This window comes from Trachurus japonicus, chromosome 6, assembly GCF_045865225.1.
Source record: "Trachurus japonicus isolate A0001 chromosome 6, Traja_1.0".
Lineage (NCBI taxonomy): Eukaryota > Metazoa > Chordata > Actinopteri > Carangiformes > Carangidae > Trachurus > Trachurus japonicus.
In genome coordinates, this window is record NC_140912.1 from 259,381 (window position 1) to 277,967 (window position 18,587).

At 42.9% G+C, this 18,587-nt stretch overlaps 1 protein-coding gene across 2 annotated transcripts in view; it reads right to left on the reverse strand.

Moving 5' to 3' along the window:
• Positions 1 to 5,070: 5,070 nt before the first annotated feature.
• Positions 5,071 to 18,587, reverse strand: part of LOC146985272 (PDZ domain-containing RING finger protein 4-like) — a 154,588-nt gene continuing 141,071 nt past the window's right edge. For both annotated transcript variants that reach the window (XM_085778139.1, XM_085778140.1), the window contains 5 exons: positions 15,198 to 15,296; positions 11,393 to 11,455; positions 9,104 to 9,205; positions 7,529 to 7,657; positions 5,071 to 6,565 (listed from right to left, as the gene is read on the reverse strand). In XM_085778139.1, the coding sequence (XP_085634265.1) occupies positions 5,087 to 6,565; positions 7,529 to 7,657; positions 9,104 to 9,205; positions 11,393 to 11,455; positions 15,198 to 15,296 (1,872 nt within the window). In that variant the 3' untranslated portion in view covers positions 5,071 to 5,086. The remainder of the gene's footprint in view (positions 6,566 to 7,528; positions 7,658 to 9,103; positions 9,206 to 11,392; positions 11,456 to 15,197; positions 15,297 to 18,587) is intronic.

Below are 18,587 nucleotides of genomic sequence, written 5' to 3' on the forward strand. Positions count from 1 at the left end.
AACAACTAATGACACATAAAACAAGGGTGTGAAAAAAAAAAAGTCCAAATGGTACACAGAAGCAATAAAAGATCTCTGCCAATAATGACATGCACACGTATCCAGCAGAGAGTTTGAATACACAGAGCTAAGATGAAGTAAATAGAACAGAAGATTAGACTTATCATCTAATCCCTAAAACTATTAACTTGTGTAACTTTGGTAATTTATTCACAGTTGGCTGCAAACATTTGGCTATAAACAAGGTTTTATGCACGCTGTTGTGATGCTGGAAATGAACTCCATGTGCAACAACTGCCTTGTTTATTTATTCAGAACGGAACATGCAGCTTGTATGAGAGTTTTTTCTGCACCAACTACTGTGTGCATTAGTGAATGTTTTCTACGAAGCATCCCTCTGCGGTCTGAAGTGATCAGCATGCGCCGCCACTGTCTGCTGCTCTGTCGCCCGGCGTCAGTCTCCAAAGTTCATAGTTCACGTGAAGAATATCTGCGCACAAATATCACCGCTGAGCATTTACTGTATTTAACATTTTAGTTTAAATGTCACGCCCAAGAAAAACACACCAGCAGATTTTTATCGTTGTCCTTTCTCCCAGGTGAATAGATGGCACTGTCAGACTGCCGGTTAGTCGGTTGGCCCTCCACTTTTGTGATATTTCAAAAACTTAAACAACTTATTTTTTTATTATTCCCTTGGAGATAATAGCTACCTATGTGTTTTTCACCATTTAGTCAACTTGTCTAGTTTAGTGACTCACATATACAACAAAAAAGACACATTTTTTCATGACATATAGAATTAATTTATCATATTTTTGGAATCAAGACCTGATTTCTTAACTCCTTAAAACTCGTTCCTTCGAACTTACCCTTTTAACTAGATTTTATTTATGTTGGTTATGTTTTATTATTTGCTTCTGTTTTCTTTTTAATGTTTCATATAAATATTCTCTTTTTCTTATTTTTACATACAGTATGCATAATCTTCTTTCTTTTTTCGCGTTTTTTCTCTCTCACTCTTGCCTATTTATTTCAGCTGATTATGTATCCACTTTTACTAGATGACATGCTGCACATATTATTTTTTGTGTTTTTGTTTTTCATTTTCATTTTCCAAAGGATCAAAGTAGTAGTAGTAGTTGTTTTCTTAAACTGATGGCTCCAAGTTCAGGGTTGGGGGGAGGGAGGGAAGACTTGAAGGTTTTATGACTTGAAATATCTAACAAAATATCAATGAAGCTCAAAAATCAATGAAGATATGCATTAAAAAAAACCTGTCTGGTTTAGTTTTATCCGGTTTGGTTGACATTCATGTGCCCCACTCAGGCTGAATGGAAATCTTTGACACTGATCTTGGCGTTCTGACATATGTCATGCCATTTCAACAGACTACATTAAAAACACCTCACCGTGTATGTTAAGAATTTCACAGGAGGTGTTAAGTGATTTCATGCGCCATTATCCCCCATCAGCACATTCACTATTGTCCTCTGCTTGATTAAGGCATATCAATTCAGAACAGCTGGCTCAGCAGTATAGCAGTCTGTCCGTATAGCACCGGCATACACACCGCTACATCTGGCATGATAGGGCCAATTACAACAACACAGCGGTTACCATATCAAAGATCAAAGCTGCCATCGGTTTCTAGAGTGACATCGAGAGACTCGTGATCCGACGCAATTACCAGTTTGTTACACGCCTCTGAGATTAGCAGGGAGAGAGGCCACTGAAGTAGATTGCACTATCACGTGTCAAGTGGATCTGTATGTCAATAAATACCGGCCTCCTTGGATGAATAATGAGAGAGAATTTGTAGTTTTTGGTGTTGGAGGAATCCTAAAGGTTATCAGCAAACATTCATAACAGAGGTGATGGTTGTGTGAGTGAGAGAGAAAGAGAAAGAGAGAGAGAAAGAGTGTAGCAGTGAGGAGATGAGCCATTGCTATCTGTTTGACATTTCTGTCAGTACTGGTATTTGAACTGCTGGGTAGCTCTGACAAATGCCATGGCTATCACAGGCTCGATTTTAATTACACCTGACTAGGTCTTTCAGGGGCTCAGGGATGAAGTTAATTAGCCGGCAAGCACTCGGGCTAGTTCTGGCATCGGTTGGTACAACCCTCACAGCTTCTTCTTCGGTGGCTTTTCATTGGCATTTTAATGGTCTTTGTCTATACAAACTGAAAAGAATGAACAAATGAGGTGAGAGCAAATGAGCTCGAGGGGCGACACGACAGGAGTCCTATTTTCCAATCCTAACTTTGAAGTTAATTCTCAGTTGTTGTATGAGAGGACGATGACCACAGAGTACGACCTCAAGGTCCCACAGCATGGACCGCTGTGGCTTTAGAAAACACTGGGTTTAAGACGTGCATTCAGAGTGAACAATGGCCGTTTTGTTTTGTAAGGACTTGGACGCTGTTCACCACAGGCCAGTTTGCACACATCAAGTGTTTGGGAATAGGAAACAAAAGAAAACCAGGCAGTGGAAATACAAGAAAGCGCTTGGCAACTAAAACATAGACATAATGCAGATGAACAACCACGAACCATCTCGGCTTAAAAAGAAAAACATTTGACAAGTGATACCGGGATGAGTTTATCCTTCTTATAATTTACCAGATTCCTTTTGAGTAAAATGGAAACACAGAAGTACAGAACAGTCTCCAGGCAGCACTGTATCTGTGACAGTCCAATTTCAGCTACAGGCGATCACACCGACTTAAGATAACACAGAGACCAGAGGATCTCAGTAGCTCTCCCCCTGCATATGACAAGGCCAAAGAAATGATTAAGTGGTTGGTACATTTTAATGAACACAAAGCCATTCATGTGGAAGTTGATTTTAATTGAAATCTCCTTGTGTTTAATAACTTATCACTTTCACTGAGGGCAGAGTCTCTTGAGACATCTGAGGTTACTGGTCTTTACCTTGCTATATAGAACTGTTCCTGTTTTATTTCCGCATTGTTTACTTGTCCAATATGAAATGTTTCTTCACAACACTCTCTCTGTTCTTTATCCATTGTCCCTCAGCACCAGCCTGATCAGACTGAAAGAACAGCACGCACTGTAGTTGCCCACTTTCACACAGTTCACACCAAAGCACTTCATAGGAAAGTGAAACTTAAAAATAAATGTGTAAAAAATCACTAGCAAAAAGTAGAAAGTGCACAGGAGCCACGCTGAGTTTAGTATCACGTTGGTCCATCTGTATTCAACAGCCAAATTTCCACACTACACACTTGAAGTGCCTGGCACGATCTGCAAAGTAACAGCAGGTTTTCAATCTTACACCAGTGTTTGAGTAATAATAATAATAATAATTTAAAAAGAAAACATGATGCAGTGCCATATTATACCAAAAACCAATAATTTATTTTCATTTCTTTTGCAAAGTTCACCATTATCACACAGTTTACCTGGCTACAAATGTGCCAACTACGCATTACTCGAAATTAGACCATCAGACATTTACTCCAAACAAATACAGGGGTCGGTTTAAAATTTAAATGTACAATATTTCAGTTAAAAATGAGGCATTTGGAATTAGTATACTGTACATGTAACTGAACTATAACGTCTGTTGATAAATGGCAACCCATTCATTTCACCAGTTTAGTTTCTCCATGACCTAGTGTGCTGTGTTCTGAGTCCTGCTCAGTGGCAATCATCCTAACACCAGTTTGTGACTGCAAACTTAATTCAGTAACAATTTTACAATATGTATAAATGCTTCCAGTTACAAAAAACAAAAAACACAATGAATGAATAAGGCTGGATAATACCTCTCTGCTGCACAGAGATATACAGAGACAGAGTGTACTGTAGAGTTTGTGTATGAATCAGGTTGGCACATCAATGTGTCACTGATTCAGTTTCTGCTGTTAAGGCTGTGCTGAGTAAAGGTGGATGTAAAAACTATGTCAAAAATACTGGCATGTAAAAGCTATTAGCAGGTCCATCTGTTGATATGTAGAAAAAGTAATAATAAAAGAAAGCTGCAAACCAGACACACAAGGACGCAACACTGGCAATGAGTCAGGACCTATGGATTCTGGGATTTAGTAAAAAAAAAAAAAAAAAAAAAAGGAATTGTGAATAAAATGACACAGTTGACTCAGTCATTTTTCCATTGACCTGTTGGTGTAGCAGCTCGATCCCTTGTTTGTTTGCAGCTTCACTGGAGAAGAAGCTCAGGTTCACAAACACCAGAGAGAACATATGACATATCACTGTAAAATTTTGATGACAAAAACATGCTCATGTTCAGTAATCTAAAACCTCTTAGAGCTGGAATACATTTTGTTGTTGCAGTATTTTGTATTTAATAGCAGTAACAATAAGACAAATCTGTAGTTGTTGAAATACATGAACAACATTATCATAATTGCATGACAAGTTTGTGCATGAAAATATTTCACCAATGTAAGAGCGTTCCGAATTACAATTTATTTCAAATTCAGTATAGGATCTGGGGACTGAACATACTTGCAGTTGCAAGTGAAACAGTTGTGTTGCTGGAATGTGTGATATTTATTCAACTCAATTAAAACACAAACAAACATTGATGTGATCATAATTGTGTGACATTTGCGTGGTTTGACTCGGGCCATGTTTGTGCACTGAGACTTATTGATTTCAGTTTTAAAAGGATCAATTGATCTGATCCATGGACTCACTGCGTCTTTCCACCTGCCAAGTGTACATAATACACAAACCCAAATACGTTTTCTTAAGATGTTCATACAACTATCTTGAGTTATATGGTTACAACATAAATATGAAAATAGACTTGAAAAGCTTGAAAAGATAAACATGTTTAGTGTGAAGTAATAAAATAATTATATAGTCATAATTTCATAGAAAAATGTTTTTCCCGCAGAGTGATGTGAAAAAAAAAACAATCCTGGAAAAAACGAGAAGAAAATGCCATGACACCACTGATAAATTCTTTACAAAATGCTTTTTGGGTTACAAAGTGTGAAAAATATTCCTATTGTCCTCATAAAAACGCCACATTGAACGAGGCAAGTATATTAATACCGCATGGGGTAGAATGTGTGTGGGTTTTTGTTTTTTATACAGTAGTGACTGATAGGAAGGCATTGTTCACCTTGGCTCCCTCGGGGGCCTTGGTACCATGAGTCATCAGCTCCTGGATGGTCATCCAGTTGTCCAGGATCTTCTTGTTGCGTTTCTTCATCATCTTCTTGTGGCTGAGCTCTATGATGCTGACTTCCTTGCGACCCTCGCTGCTGCTCTGAGGATTCTCCTTCAGGCTCTCCAGCCGGCTCCGCTGCATGAACTCTCGTCTTTTCCTCTGTTCTTTTGCCCTGACCAGGTGCTGCTTCCTCTCCTCTTTGCTCCAGTACCTCCCCATCTTCATTTCGCTCATCGCGTCGTCATCCGTGGTCATCCCCCCGCTGCGCTCTTCCTTAATCTTCAGGGCTCGCTCCCTCAGGATCTTGTCTCTCACAGGCCTCTTAGTGATGTAGCGCGTGCCGTCGCTGCGGATCTTGACCTTCCACTCCATCTTGGGCTCGTTAATGGCCGTCTGAGGCTCTTTGCAAACGCTGAGCAGGCTGAGCTGGCTCTGCGCGTACTCCACGGCCGAGCGCTGCTGGATCAGCTGCATGTAGCTCTGGTAGTGGCGGGCGTGAGCTGGGATGTTGGCCTGCCTCTGCTGGGAACTGTGGGACGGAGAGAAGTAAGGAATCTGGCAGGCGTGCGTCTTTAGCGTCCCTCTGCCCTCCTCCTCCTCGGCGTGAGGCGTCTGGTCCGACTCGGAGGGATTGCTGTGGTCGGGGCTGCTGCTTTTCCCCGGGACCGGAACGCGGCACGATGGGATGGGGCTCAGGCTGAGAGAGTGACCGTTGGCGAGGCTGCTGCAGAGGTTCCTCTGGTTGGTCAGACTCACCATCCTCTGGAGCGAGTGCTCCGGTGAGCGGTCCATGGCCAGAGGCGTGCTGCGTGAGCTCTCTGCCGTGTTATAGGCGCTGGAGCTGTCTTTGTCTGATTTCTCCAGCCTCTCGTTAATGTCCGCCAGCTTCCCCCTCATGTGCTCGCCGCCGCGCTGGAGGCTTTGGTTTTTGGTGAAGGGGGCCGAGCCGCCCGTGGACGGAGACTGCTGGCCCTTGCGGAGCTTGTGGGCCTGCATGATGTTCTGGCACTCCAGCTCGATGCTGCGCAGCTCCTCGTTGAGCATCCGCAGCTCGTGTTGCATGCCGCCCTGCTCCCCCACGCTGCACTCGATAGTGCTGCGGCGGCTGTAGAACAGGTCGTACTCGCCGCTGTTGCGGATTTGACACTTGAGCTCCAAGAGCTGCTGGAAACGGTCGCCCTCCCCCTCCTCCTCGTCCTCGTCGTCCCTGTCCTCCAGCCGCGTGGAGCCGGCGGGACAGCGCGGGTCCCGACTGTCTCTCAGGCACTGGGACAGACGTCTCTGGATGTGTGCCAGGACGTTATGCTCGGAGCTCTCCATCCTGTCTTTTATAGTCAGCACACCGTCTTTATGATGAGGGAGCGTGGAGCAGGTGGGCTTATCATCTTCTAGTCTCTGAAATGAGTCAGGCAAACAAAACCAACTTGAAATACTGGTATGTAAATACATGGCACAATTGTAAATTTAAATTTTTTTATCAGCATATGAATGCGTGGCACTTACCGGGAGACTGTTCTTGATTCCTCTTTTATTATTATTCCTCATTATTAACATGAATTATGTATATGTATTTTAACTTATCTGCGGTTTGCAGCCGTGCTTGTAAATATGTTTTAGCTAGTTAATCATACAGCATTTGCAAACAGGATAATAAACAAAACTGTAGAACTGTGTGTAACGTAATTACGTGATGTATTTTTACTGTCCTCGTTATGGAATGAGGACAAAGAGGCAACAAAAAGGTTACCGCAACTATCTAAGGAAGTTCATGAAGTGCAGCCTCCTGAAGGACTACATATGCTGCTGCTCTGTTACACAGCTCTGTTACTTCAGGGATTGTTTCCTCTCCGCGGCGTCTTTGAAGTCCCATTTATATGGATTTTTGTTGTATGCTTCCTTCCAACAAAACAGAATTTTAAATTATGATTACTAATGTTTGGAATTTAAATGGTTCAACGGTCCCCCGCCATAAATATTCATAATCATCATTTTGTATTCACATTTCAAAGGGCAAAGCTTGTTTTCACTCAGTTTTCGTGAGGAAAGTCAATGAAGAGTTTGATTTCATCTCTGCCACCGGCTAGATGTGTAGTGATTTCAAGGAAAAGGCTAATATTGACTGTGAGTAATGGCCTAATACTGTCAAAGCAATTATTGGTCAGTGTGATGGTACGATGTTCACAACACAGCGGTTGGATGGATTCCTTTTGCTTTTTGACTCAAGTTTTGTTTATTCTTATTAAACAGAGCAAATAAAAACTAACTAGACCTTCCAGAGCTCCTTAAACCTAAAGCTCTCACACAGACTCACTAATTCTTTTTTTTTTTTGTTGAGTATATGTTATATTGCTGTCTGACCTGTTCATTCTCCTGCTCCTCCTGTAAGGCAGCTAATTCCATCTCCTCCCTCTGCTGCTCCTCCAGCATTTCCATCTTCAGCTGCTCCAGGAACTCGCTGTGCTCATCATCCAGCCAGGCCTCCTCCAGCTAAGGGTGAATGAAGGAGGAGAGAGCATATAGAGGGAAAGAGGTGAGTGTTATTTGTCAGGGCCTACAGGCTTGTGGCGACACAGTGTCTGAAAATAAACAGTTGGATGTCCCTAATGGGATTTTCTGGGGGGAAAAAAATAAAAAATAAAATAAAACACCCAGCATGGTTTGGAAAACAAAAAGCAACTGCCAGCTAGCTCTTAACAAAACACCACCCCTCATCTTTAAAACATGCATTCTAATCTCAAAATCAAGCCAATACAATTTAATGGACATAAGACTGCCACCTTTGACCTATTTACTGCACACCATCCATCATCTGTTTGTCTGCTTGATGTAAGCCAAATGGGATCCATATCTGAAGACTTCAGATTTACTACGTAGAGACACATTTAATTACAAAGAGTCCACTATCGCTCCTGGCTCATCTGCACTGCGGCAGAGTAGCTTCCGCTTATTCGCCATCGGCCCCGGGTCTGAACTCACTCCACATTAGCATGCCATTAGCTTTTATGGCTTAGTGTTGGAAGTCAATTACAGTGGAGCTACATAAAAATAAAACATGATGAGGTGTCTCTGTGGTGTCTTCCACTAGGAGTGGTTGTGGTGATAGGGAGGGGAGAGCGTTGGCTACCCCTGACTTTTACTCTGAGCAAACACACTGTAAATGGTCAAACATCAAGGCTGTAATTTTGTTTTAAACTTGTGTGCTTCCTTTAAAGGTATAATGTGTAGGAATTCCCCCCATCTAGCGGTGCGGTTGCATATCTGAACGTATTCTTGATGTTGCATTCACGTGAAATCGGGCAGACGTCAGACAGACAACAGACACTGCATGTAACAGGATAAACAAGCGTCTATGTAAACAAGTGGTCTGCCAGCACGAGGCAAAACAATACAGGCGTGACAATATGTTGTCATGGTGATGTCGTATTGTTTACCTGACCCACGTTTTACCGTCTTTCTCTCGTGGAGTAAAATGACATCCGGTTGGTTTGCCAACGGCCGTCTGCCTGACTGCACCTGAATGCAACATCAGTGCTTCCGTCCTTCCTCACACTACACAGTGGTGACAGTTTTAACAGGCGCTACCTGGAAAACTTTCTCCCCGAGCCCACAGCTCCGCTGAGTTTCCGTGGTTACCTACGGTCACGCTGCCACTGAATGTAAAAAATGGCGATGCAACATGGCCGCCTCGGTTCGGTGCGTGGCCCACTTATGTATTTGTAACGACTTGTAACAACTCATTCTAAGGTACGAGAAAGCTTTCATTTGTATGAGGGTGTGATTCAACTTCAGTGAAATACGTATTTATGAAAGCAATATTTGATTTTTGCTAATAAACAAAACAAATAAGTTACATACTGGGGCTTTAACCAAGTTAGGCCCGCAGAAGATTGTTTAAAGTGGTTGAAAGATGTTATGTGTGTGGTAGTTTCTAACCTGCAGCTCAGGTCTGGCAACCAGCAGGACAATGCTCCTACACTTGTCATTGGAGAGTGCAGCCATGGCTTCTTCTCGGTCTTGTACATCTTGGCCATTAATCTGTTGATGATAGACAAACACAATTACCAAAAACACAAACACATGCAAACATCTCAACACATGCAAACACATAAGAGTTGGGTCAGCTTTATCTTCCTCGGTGCAAAAGCCCTTGAGAAAAACAAAGCACTACAATAAAAGTGGAACTGCACAATAATGCTGTTTTTCAGTGGACATTGTAAACACTCTGAGCTGCTCCCTAATATGAAGCAGGACCCAGTGGTGAATATGAATGGGACAGTGGCCGTGGGCCGACCGAGCTGTTGTGTTCACCAAAGTATCCGGCAGCGTACATACATCTAGCTGTACAATTAACCGGCCACTGACAGGGGGCGTCCATCTTTTTGCGGGCAGACTAATGGCCCTGTCACTGGTGGATAATGGTGCCAGAGTACTGGTTTTCCTCACAAACACACACACACACACACACACACACACCCTCTGCCGCTGTAAATCAGTCACACAACACATGGTCTAATTGTCTGCCGGTGTCTACCAACAGTGCTTATACATCTGCCCCCCACATCTAATAACTGTTTGCAGAGTATTTACTTGAGTTTATTCCTGGTTCCTCTCCCCCACAGTGCACTGATGTTCACACCAAACCTTGTTTTCTGCATAGAAAACAACTCTGTTTACTTTTATCTGCTATTCATGCTGTTGTGGGTAATTCATTATCAGCATTCTGTTGCAGTCTCCCTGTGTCAGCTTTAAAGAGACAGTTCAACATTTTGGCAAATTGGTCCACTGCCATAATCCATATAGTCTTCGTTACCTTTAATTGACGGTGCAAGCTGTTTTTAGAACGGCGGAGCAGAGCCGCGAGCTGCTGAGAGCTACGCTATGGAGGCTAATGGGATTTCTTGGTTTCCCTCATCAAACTCATCAAAAACACAATCCAACAACTCCAAAACGCTCTCGTGGACAAATTGTGACCTGCACATTCACCACGATATGAGATAATAACAGAACGTTATGAGACAGAGTTGATTTTGAGGCAAATGAGACTGCTTGCTGAAAAACTGCCCCCGACGGGAACACACATCAGCGGTTTTGCATGAATTTACCTTGAAAACAGCTCTGTCTAGTAACGTTCCATTCACAACTTGTCCACCAGAGCGTTTTGGAGTTGTTGGATTGTGTATTTGATGAGTTTGATGAGGGAAACCAAGAAATCACATTAGCCTCCGTAGCGTAGCTCTGAGCAGCTCACGGCTCTGCTCCGCCGTTCTAAAAACATCTTACACCGACAATTGGCTTCATGCACAGCTCCACAACTTCCTGAAATAAGCCAGCTCGTTTATTTCCTGTCTTACATTATTGGACCAACTAATTAATCCAGGTGTGCCTGACCATTGTTGTGAGGTCAGACACACCTGGATTAATCAGTTGGTCCAATAATGTAAGACAGGAAATAAACGAGCTGGCTTATTTCAGGAAGTTGTGGAGCTGTGCATAAAGCCCATTAAAGGTAACGAACCTACTAAGACTATAGGGATTATGGCAATGGGCCAATTTGCCAAAATGTTGAACTATCCCTTTAAGGCTCCATTAAAAATACATTTCATATTATCAATACATTAACTACATGCCATCTGAAAGATGTTAGACCAACAAACCCCACTGTCAATACCGATGGTTTATCATGACAGTATAACAACGAGACAATGTCATTTGTCATTTTTGTTATTTTCAATGTGTTTCACTGCCTCTGTGTGGTTGAAACAAACCCATTTGTGCAGCTTTAACATTGAAAGTGGGGGCTCTAACTAACTCAATCCCACAAAAACAATAATCACCCATGTAACCCATAGGAGCAACACTGTCCAGCCCCGGGGCCTGACCAACACTGCTCCTTGTTGGGTGCAGAACTCCTCCAGAGCTCAGGGCTGAAGATGAAGCCAGGGGCCAATAACAGTCAGAGCCTTTCAGCTATGCCACAGGAGGTGAGGCACCATCCTCAACCAGAACTCTTAAAAAACCGCTATTGGTGCTGAGTCGGTGACTAAAACAGCCAGGGGGTGCACTTCTCCCCCTCTAACAGTCACAGCGGGGGCGAGTTCCCCCTTTAATGTGCTGCCATTAAAAATGAATGGGCTCTCCTGCTGGGAGACAGTGGTTGTGCGCGACAAAACAAAAGGAGACTTTTTTATATTGAATCAAACGAGAGAGAGAGGGAGGGTGTACCTGCAGAATGCGATCCCCCTCCCGGATGCGTCCGTCTCTGGCAGCGATGCTGTTCGGACAGATCTGTGAAGGTAGAGGGAGCAAAAATGCCTCTATAAAACCTGACTGTAATTACAGAGAATCAAGAAGAGCCTGAAAAATGCTGTAACTCATTGTGACATCAGCCAGCAAAACATGTCTAGACTTTTATAAACAGTGTATGCAGCATACGCTAGGTGTGCAGCCATGGAACGACCATAGATGATGATTTTTCCTTGGTTGCCCAGTCAGTTTTCAAAACCATTTGTCCTGAGAAGAAGCCAAAACAAACTGAGTTTTCACCTTTATCATTTAAGTGTCTATTGTACACACCTCAGTTGTGATAACCTGGCAGCTTGATGGAGCACAAGCCTCTGTATATAGCAACTGCAGCCTATCACTCATCCTCAATACATGATGCACCTGCTCCTCCCATAACTAATGTTTGTGAACAAGGGGGCTGAACACTCTTTCATTGGCCAATCAATCGGTGTCTTGGGCCATTCGTTTCGCTCTCTCCTATCAGGTGGGACCTCTGGAGATGCTGAGATGCCGCGGCACTCCATCTTCATGATAGTCCACACTCCCACACAGAGGACCACTCATTAAACTGGGAGGGAGGTCACTAGACAGGAATGGGGGGCAGCAGGACCGGAGGGGAAACTGAGGGTAATACCTCTGCAATTATGTCGGGGAGTGGGGGAGCACGCACACCATAAACACAAATCTACAACTGAAAGTTGATATAAAGCGAACTATAGGGATCAGTTAAAGGGATAGTTCACCCAAAATTGAAATTTCATGTCGACTAAGAGCTGGGAGAAGTTTCAGAGTTATCTGTGGCTTCTCTGAGTTACAGGGGGTCTCGGCGTAGCAGTGCATGCCCATATAACGGTTGCAAATGGATACCAACTGTCTTCTGTAACAAAAAGACACACCAAAAAACATCCAAATGCCTCCATGCTGCTCGTATGTAATGTCCGTCTTGTATTGAAGCCCCGAAATGCGAAATTGTCCCGAAAAAAATTAAATAAGTCTATATTTCAAACTTGTTTTGTAGCGGAAGCTTCTGGAAGCTCCTCTTCCCGGTTCGTCAAATTTGGATGAACCATTGTCCGTCCTCTTCCCAGTTCGTCCAAATTTGACGAACCGGGAAGAGGAGCTTCCAGAAGCTTCCGCTACAAAACAAGTTTGAAATATAGACTTATTTAATTTTTTTCGGGGCGATTTCGCATTTCGGGGCTTCAATACAAGACGGACATTACATACGAGCAGCATGGAGGCATTTGGATGTTTTTTGGTGTGTCTTTTTGTTACGAAGACAGTTGGTATCCATTTGCAACCGTTATATGGTAATTCACTGCTATGCCGAGACCCCCTGTAACTCAGAGAAGCCATGGAGGACTCTGAAACTTCTCCCAGCCCTTAGTCGACATGAGGGTGAGTAGATAATGAGTGAAATTTCAATTTAGGGTGAACTATCCCTTTAATTGACAAAGGCATCACTAGCTGCGTTTCCATTACAGGTTTTCGCAAAATAAAAGCGATATTTCTGAAACTTCGAAAAAGTGCAATTGCTATTTGCGGGTGTTTCCATTGAAAGGTATTTTGCGAATGAGCCGTAATGCGTCTTGCGTTTCTATGGTGACGGCACAGCGATCTCAGCTGCCTACAGCTGTTGCTGTTATTGTTTTTAACAAAGACAAAAACAGCGCTTGATTGCTGAAAGGGCGCACTCACACGGGCCAGTTGTACCGTGCTGAAGCTCTAATGCCCCCTCCGCTGTCCCCGCTGGCCCGCACTCACACCACCTCCAACCCAAGCTGCTCAAGCATGGTTGCCTCAATTGATATAGAGGGATTATTTGTTTACCAACACGGCGGATGTGCGCTTTAACCTGACTGCAGAAAGAACGGCTTTTTAAACTGCGCTGACAACAATATAGGTGGTTGTGTCCACACACCCGTACTGGTTTATGTGGCTTAAGGTGACATGTCGGCGCAGGAGGGAGTGGGAGCGTGGATGCGAGCCAATCTCCTTCAACCATGCACGGAAAAGGGGAATGATAGGAAAGGGTTTTCTAATTTAATGAGAAACATGCCCAGGTCAGCAATGCATTACAATAAAACATGTGGTTCATTTGTCCCCTCAAGTTACAAACCACCACAGCGTGGACACACACAACTCCGCTGACGCCGGTGACGTGTAGAAAAGCGAAAAAAGTGTTTCCATTACACTTTTGCGATACACGTTTGTATCGATACGTCTCAAAAACCACCTCATGAGAGCGTAAAAACTTTTTTGCGATAGTTGAGAGTTTTTTCGAAATGTAGGTGTTTCCATTACCAGTTTTTAATTTCGATATTTAGGTTTTGCGCATTTCAAGGGGTAATGGAAACGCACCTATTGTTAGGGGCGAAGCTGCAGTTTTGCCACAGAACACGAGGGTTTGAGTCTCACTTTCAGAATGGAGTTTGCTCCATTAATCTGTCAGGAGAAAATGGATCTGAATAAAACAAAGAGGTGGTGTGCAAACTGTAAATGAGTAGTTCTGCTGCAGACTGGCAACCTGAGGTAGACCCTGCCCTATGAATAATAGGATCTGCTCCTGCCCCTGTCCACCCGAACAGAAATAGGGTTAGTCACACTGTACTGTGAGAGGCAATTAAAACAAAGGCAAATCAATCTATACAACACAGAATGGAAACAATGTCACTAATCAACAGGAGCTGCAAATTTAGGAAATATAGCTAATTTCAAAATGACCTTGAGTTGTTGCAAACTTCCCATTAATTTGTTCTCACTTCTTATGCAACACAGTAGAATGTTATTTGGGCACATAACAACCTGTATACAGTGACATTCAGCCCCCTCATCTACATGCAGCGTGCTCCTCTTAGCCCGACACCAGCGCCAACACTTAAGGATGCTGCCAGGAGCCACAGACCTCAGTGATTTATATTCCACTCAGCTCTCAGAGCGAGCACCTTGCAGGGTCCTAGTCAACTTCAAACGAATTGGAGATAAAGTTGAGCAGAATGGAGAGCGATACTTTCTATGCTACACCAACAAGTGGGTTAACATGCTTGTTGATGTCTGCTGTACTGGAAGTAGCAGGTGAACAACAAGATCTGAAATCACTCTTGTCTTTTGTTTTTTTTGTTTTTTCTGTCTTGGAAGTCATTCCAGGTTGGCAGCTGAAAGTGTAATCATGCAGTTAGAACATTGCCAAACTGTTCAATAATGTCATTTGTTGTTGATAAAAGAGTTTAATATTAAAATTACTACACCCAGTAGAGAAACCTGCCTTACTCAGATGAATACTAAAGCAAATCATGGAAAATGGAAAATGAATATTAAATGTCACAATTGATTTAGTCACAAAAATATAGTTTTAATTTTGGGTCGTATTTAACTCAGGCACACTGATCTAGCCAAGATGACTGACTGTTTCTATGGGAATGTATGATATGTAAATGGAAAACATCAAAGACTCTATAGAATATGTATTTAATGTACCTTTTGACCCAAGAGCATTAATATTTTCAATCTCTAGCTAGTAGCTCTGGTGGTTGGTTAAAAAAAAAGGGAACTAGCAAGAGAGGATGATAGAGCAGGATACATGTATGATGCATATTTCTTTCCGTGTCTCCAGGAGCAAGGCAGAGTGGGAAAAGATAAAAGAGAGATGATTCAATGTTTATCGAGTTCTCGGCTGCAAAACTTAAGTTTCCTTAAGTTTAGAGGAAGAGGAAAGAGGAGTTAGAGGAGCAGGTTATCTTCTCACCTCACTGATGTAGATGGACACGTCGTCCTCTTCATCCGTCCTGTAGCACAGAGTTAACCCCAACTTCTCTTGGCTGTTGATTCGACACAATTCCACTTCCTGTGTGGATAAAGGAGGAAAAACAGGACTAAGATTAAGAGTCCACAGTCATGCATGGTAAACACAATGCTGCTTTGAGCCTTATGCCACTATATTTATGAGTTGCAACATTAGCCAGGTTCAACATCTTTAGCATTAGGATACTAAGATTTGTTAATGTGCACCAAACACAGTGTGGCTAATGGGCATATGATTATAGCTGCAGGCACTGAGGGAGCCAATATGAATGAAGGCACCAATTGTTTATGATTCTAGTCCTGTACTTGTTGTTTTTACCCTTTTCTAGTTTTTGTGTTAATTGATGTTGTTTGTTGAAGCTTAGATAGCACATGCATGTTTAACAGGCACTTACTATCACATTTTAACTTTCATACAGATCTTTTCAGTGCAGTTTTGATGCTATTTGCACGTAATTATCTTTTTAAAAATACATACACATAGGGTGGTGTATATTATGTGATGAGTTTAGGATTGTACAAAACATTGTGTGTATTTTATGTTTTATGGACTACAGATGGAAATTAGCTTTGCGCTGCACCCATCTTTTTGTTTTTTTTCTTTTATTAAATGATTAATCTAAGTGCTGTCCCTAAATAAAAATAAAAATCAGATAATAATAATGTCCAGTTGGATGACTTTGATCCACAAATGTCAACTTCTTGGTGGCAACCAAAGTTATTGTTGTTCTGGGGACGAGGAATGTTCAGTTCATCCTATAGATGGTGACGTATTCCAGTCGACAGACAGACATCGTCATTACTGGGATTATGGGAGGTTCAGAACATATTAATTTCATTTATTAACACTGACAGGGGTCGACGCCACAGAGTTGGGGTCTGGGGTCTTTGATCACATCACATAGACTTCTTAAGGAGATGGAGGCTGATCAGTGGATTAGTAAAAGGTCAGTTTTCCATTTTTCAGAACAAGTACAGTAAATCCGACCTGGAGGAGAAGTCCTAGACAGTGTCTGGCCTAAATGAAGTCATGGTGATAGTGTTTTGCCCACAGTACGGTTTTATGTGCCTTTGTTGACTTTGATTCAGAAACACTGTGTAACCTTTAAAAAAGAAAACAGACACTGATCTGAGACGCCAAATAAATTCTATAGATTTCCATAAAACTAAAGTGTTGATACATGACAATGGCTGCACAAACACAGGGATCTCCCTCATTGAAGATCAAAAAAACAAATGTTTTTAAAGTTCCCTCACAAAAACCCAACTTGTTTTGGAGTTTGAATTGCCAGCTCTTGTGAGGTTTTTGAGTCTCAAAGTGTTTGATCATGAAAGGCATTCTCAGCCTGCACAGCCTGATCGGTGGAGCTTTGATGACTGTCAGAGGACCTCAAGTGTTTTTTCTTTCAAGTTGTTGCCAAGTTATAGAACGTTAGACTATAAATAAACTGTAATTATGCCAGTGCTACCAGATATACATGTTTGCTGCAGCACTAAAGTATTCCTCATCTTCCCGTGGGGAGAGATAAGCAAACTATTGACTTACAAATCAGTGGTCGCCAAATTTCCCACGAGCCTCTCGGAATGCCGCTTAATACCCCGGTGTCTTCGCGAACTTGTCATTTAAGTTCATATTTATAAAAAACACAAGAAGTAAGATTTGATTGAGTGTCACATTCCCCCTCTCATTTAAAATCAAAATCGACCAAACACACCTTCTAATTTCCACATTTTCACATAAAATGCTCCAAGCCTCCCACCACGGAGACGCAGCCAAACACCAAACAGCACACAGCACAGGGCCTCCGAACGCTGAAACATATCAAGGGTGTTGGAGGGAATCAAGTGTGAAATGGCCTCTCCTCCCAAGGTCTTCATTAGAGCAGAAACACACAACTCTCAGCAGCAGGAGTGAGGTGGTTGAGTGGAGGGAAGAAATGAGGCAGCGGCGAGGGCTCTGGTGGGGCTCAGAGGGGTCTTGCACAGAAACAGATTCATTTCCTATGTGACAAGTGTGGGTTGGCTGGTTACACGTGTCAGATGTGGCGGGGCCGGGGGGAGAGGAAGGAGGAGGTGGGGTGAGGGTAGAGGGGGGGTGAGGTCTGACCGCGGTGGTGGTGGGATGAGAGGAGGGGAAGAGTGGGAGGAGGAGGAGGAGGGCAATACCAGCGCTGCCAGAGAGCCGCCACCTGCTGCCTCTGGCTACAGCTTCTAAACTGTTTATGACAGCACCCTCCGTCCAATTTACACATACACACACCTTTAGGCTCAATTCCCTTTTTTTCCCTCATTCTCCTCATCCCCTCATTTCCTTTTACACTTCTCTAACTTTGCTTTTAAAGGAGAATTCCAGTCATTTTTGACCCCTAAATCGTTTTCCTGATGGTCACCCAGTGTTGGGGGGAGCAAAGTCCAAAAAGTCCAAAAAATAAAGGGACAACGAGGAGTTTCTCCATCGGCAGAACAAAAAATTCTGTGACAATAAAAAAGTCTCATATTAATGTGGATGAATCTACGCTACCCACACTTGTTAATGGGCCCATTTTCGATAAATATATCGTTTTTGTCTCTATCGTTATTTTGTTATTATTAGTGGTGGTGGAAATGCTGGGCGAGCCGACCAGCATTTCCTTACTTTCGGTTTCACGGCGAGTCATGAGAATAACGCCGCCGAATCGCCGTTTATGGTCGGGACTATGACGGTATCTGATCGTCTTTGAACCTCTGACTTTAATTCTTGATGAATGAAAACATGAGTCCGTCTTGCGCCGGTCAAAGAATTTCACGGTGCGCACGGAGGCTCATAAATGTAGTGTGAAAACGCTTCGCTTTTCCAAAACTCCTCGTTGTCCCTTTAAACGGTCGAGCAGTGCAGTGGTAATGTCCAAAATATCCCCGACCGTTTATTTTAGTAAAGAAATCATCACAACAAGGAAAAAGCGTTTGTTTCTGTGGCGGGGAGAGCAGGCGCTCTACAATCGGATAGTAACGTCTTTCCAGGATGTTTCAGAGTTAGGCTATCTAAGGTGAGTGACTACATGCAAAAACACAACGTTTATACTAAAAGGAGGGGTGCTCTTGCACTTCAGGCAAACCAGTATCGGTGCTCTCAGACCAGGACAGATAATAGAGGCGTGGGAGTCAAGTGGGTCACTTCACAAGGACTGAACCCAAATGAAAAACGACTGGAGCACTTGATAAAAATGCAGATATATAAAGGTGCAGAACAACTAACGTTTCGACGCCAGTGTGCGTCTTCATCAGAGTAAGCAGAACTGAGGATGACAGTGCTGGCTAAATAGTAGTAACATGAGGTTAATTCATCTCATTGGTG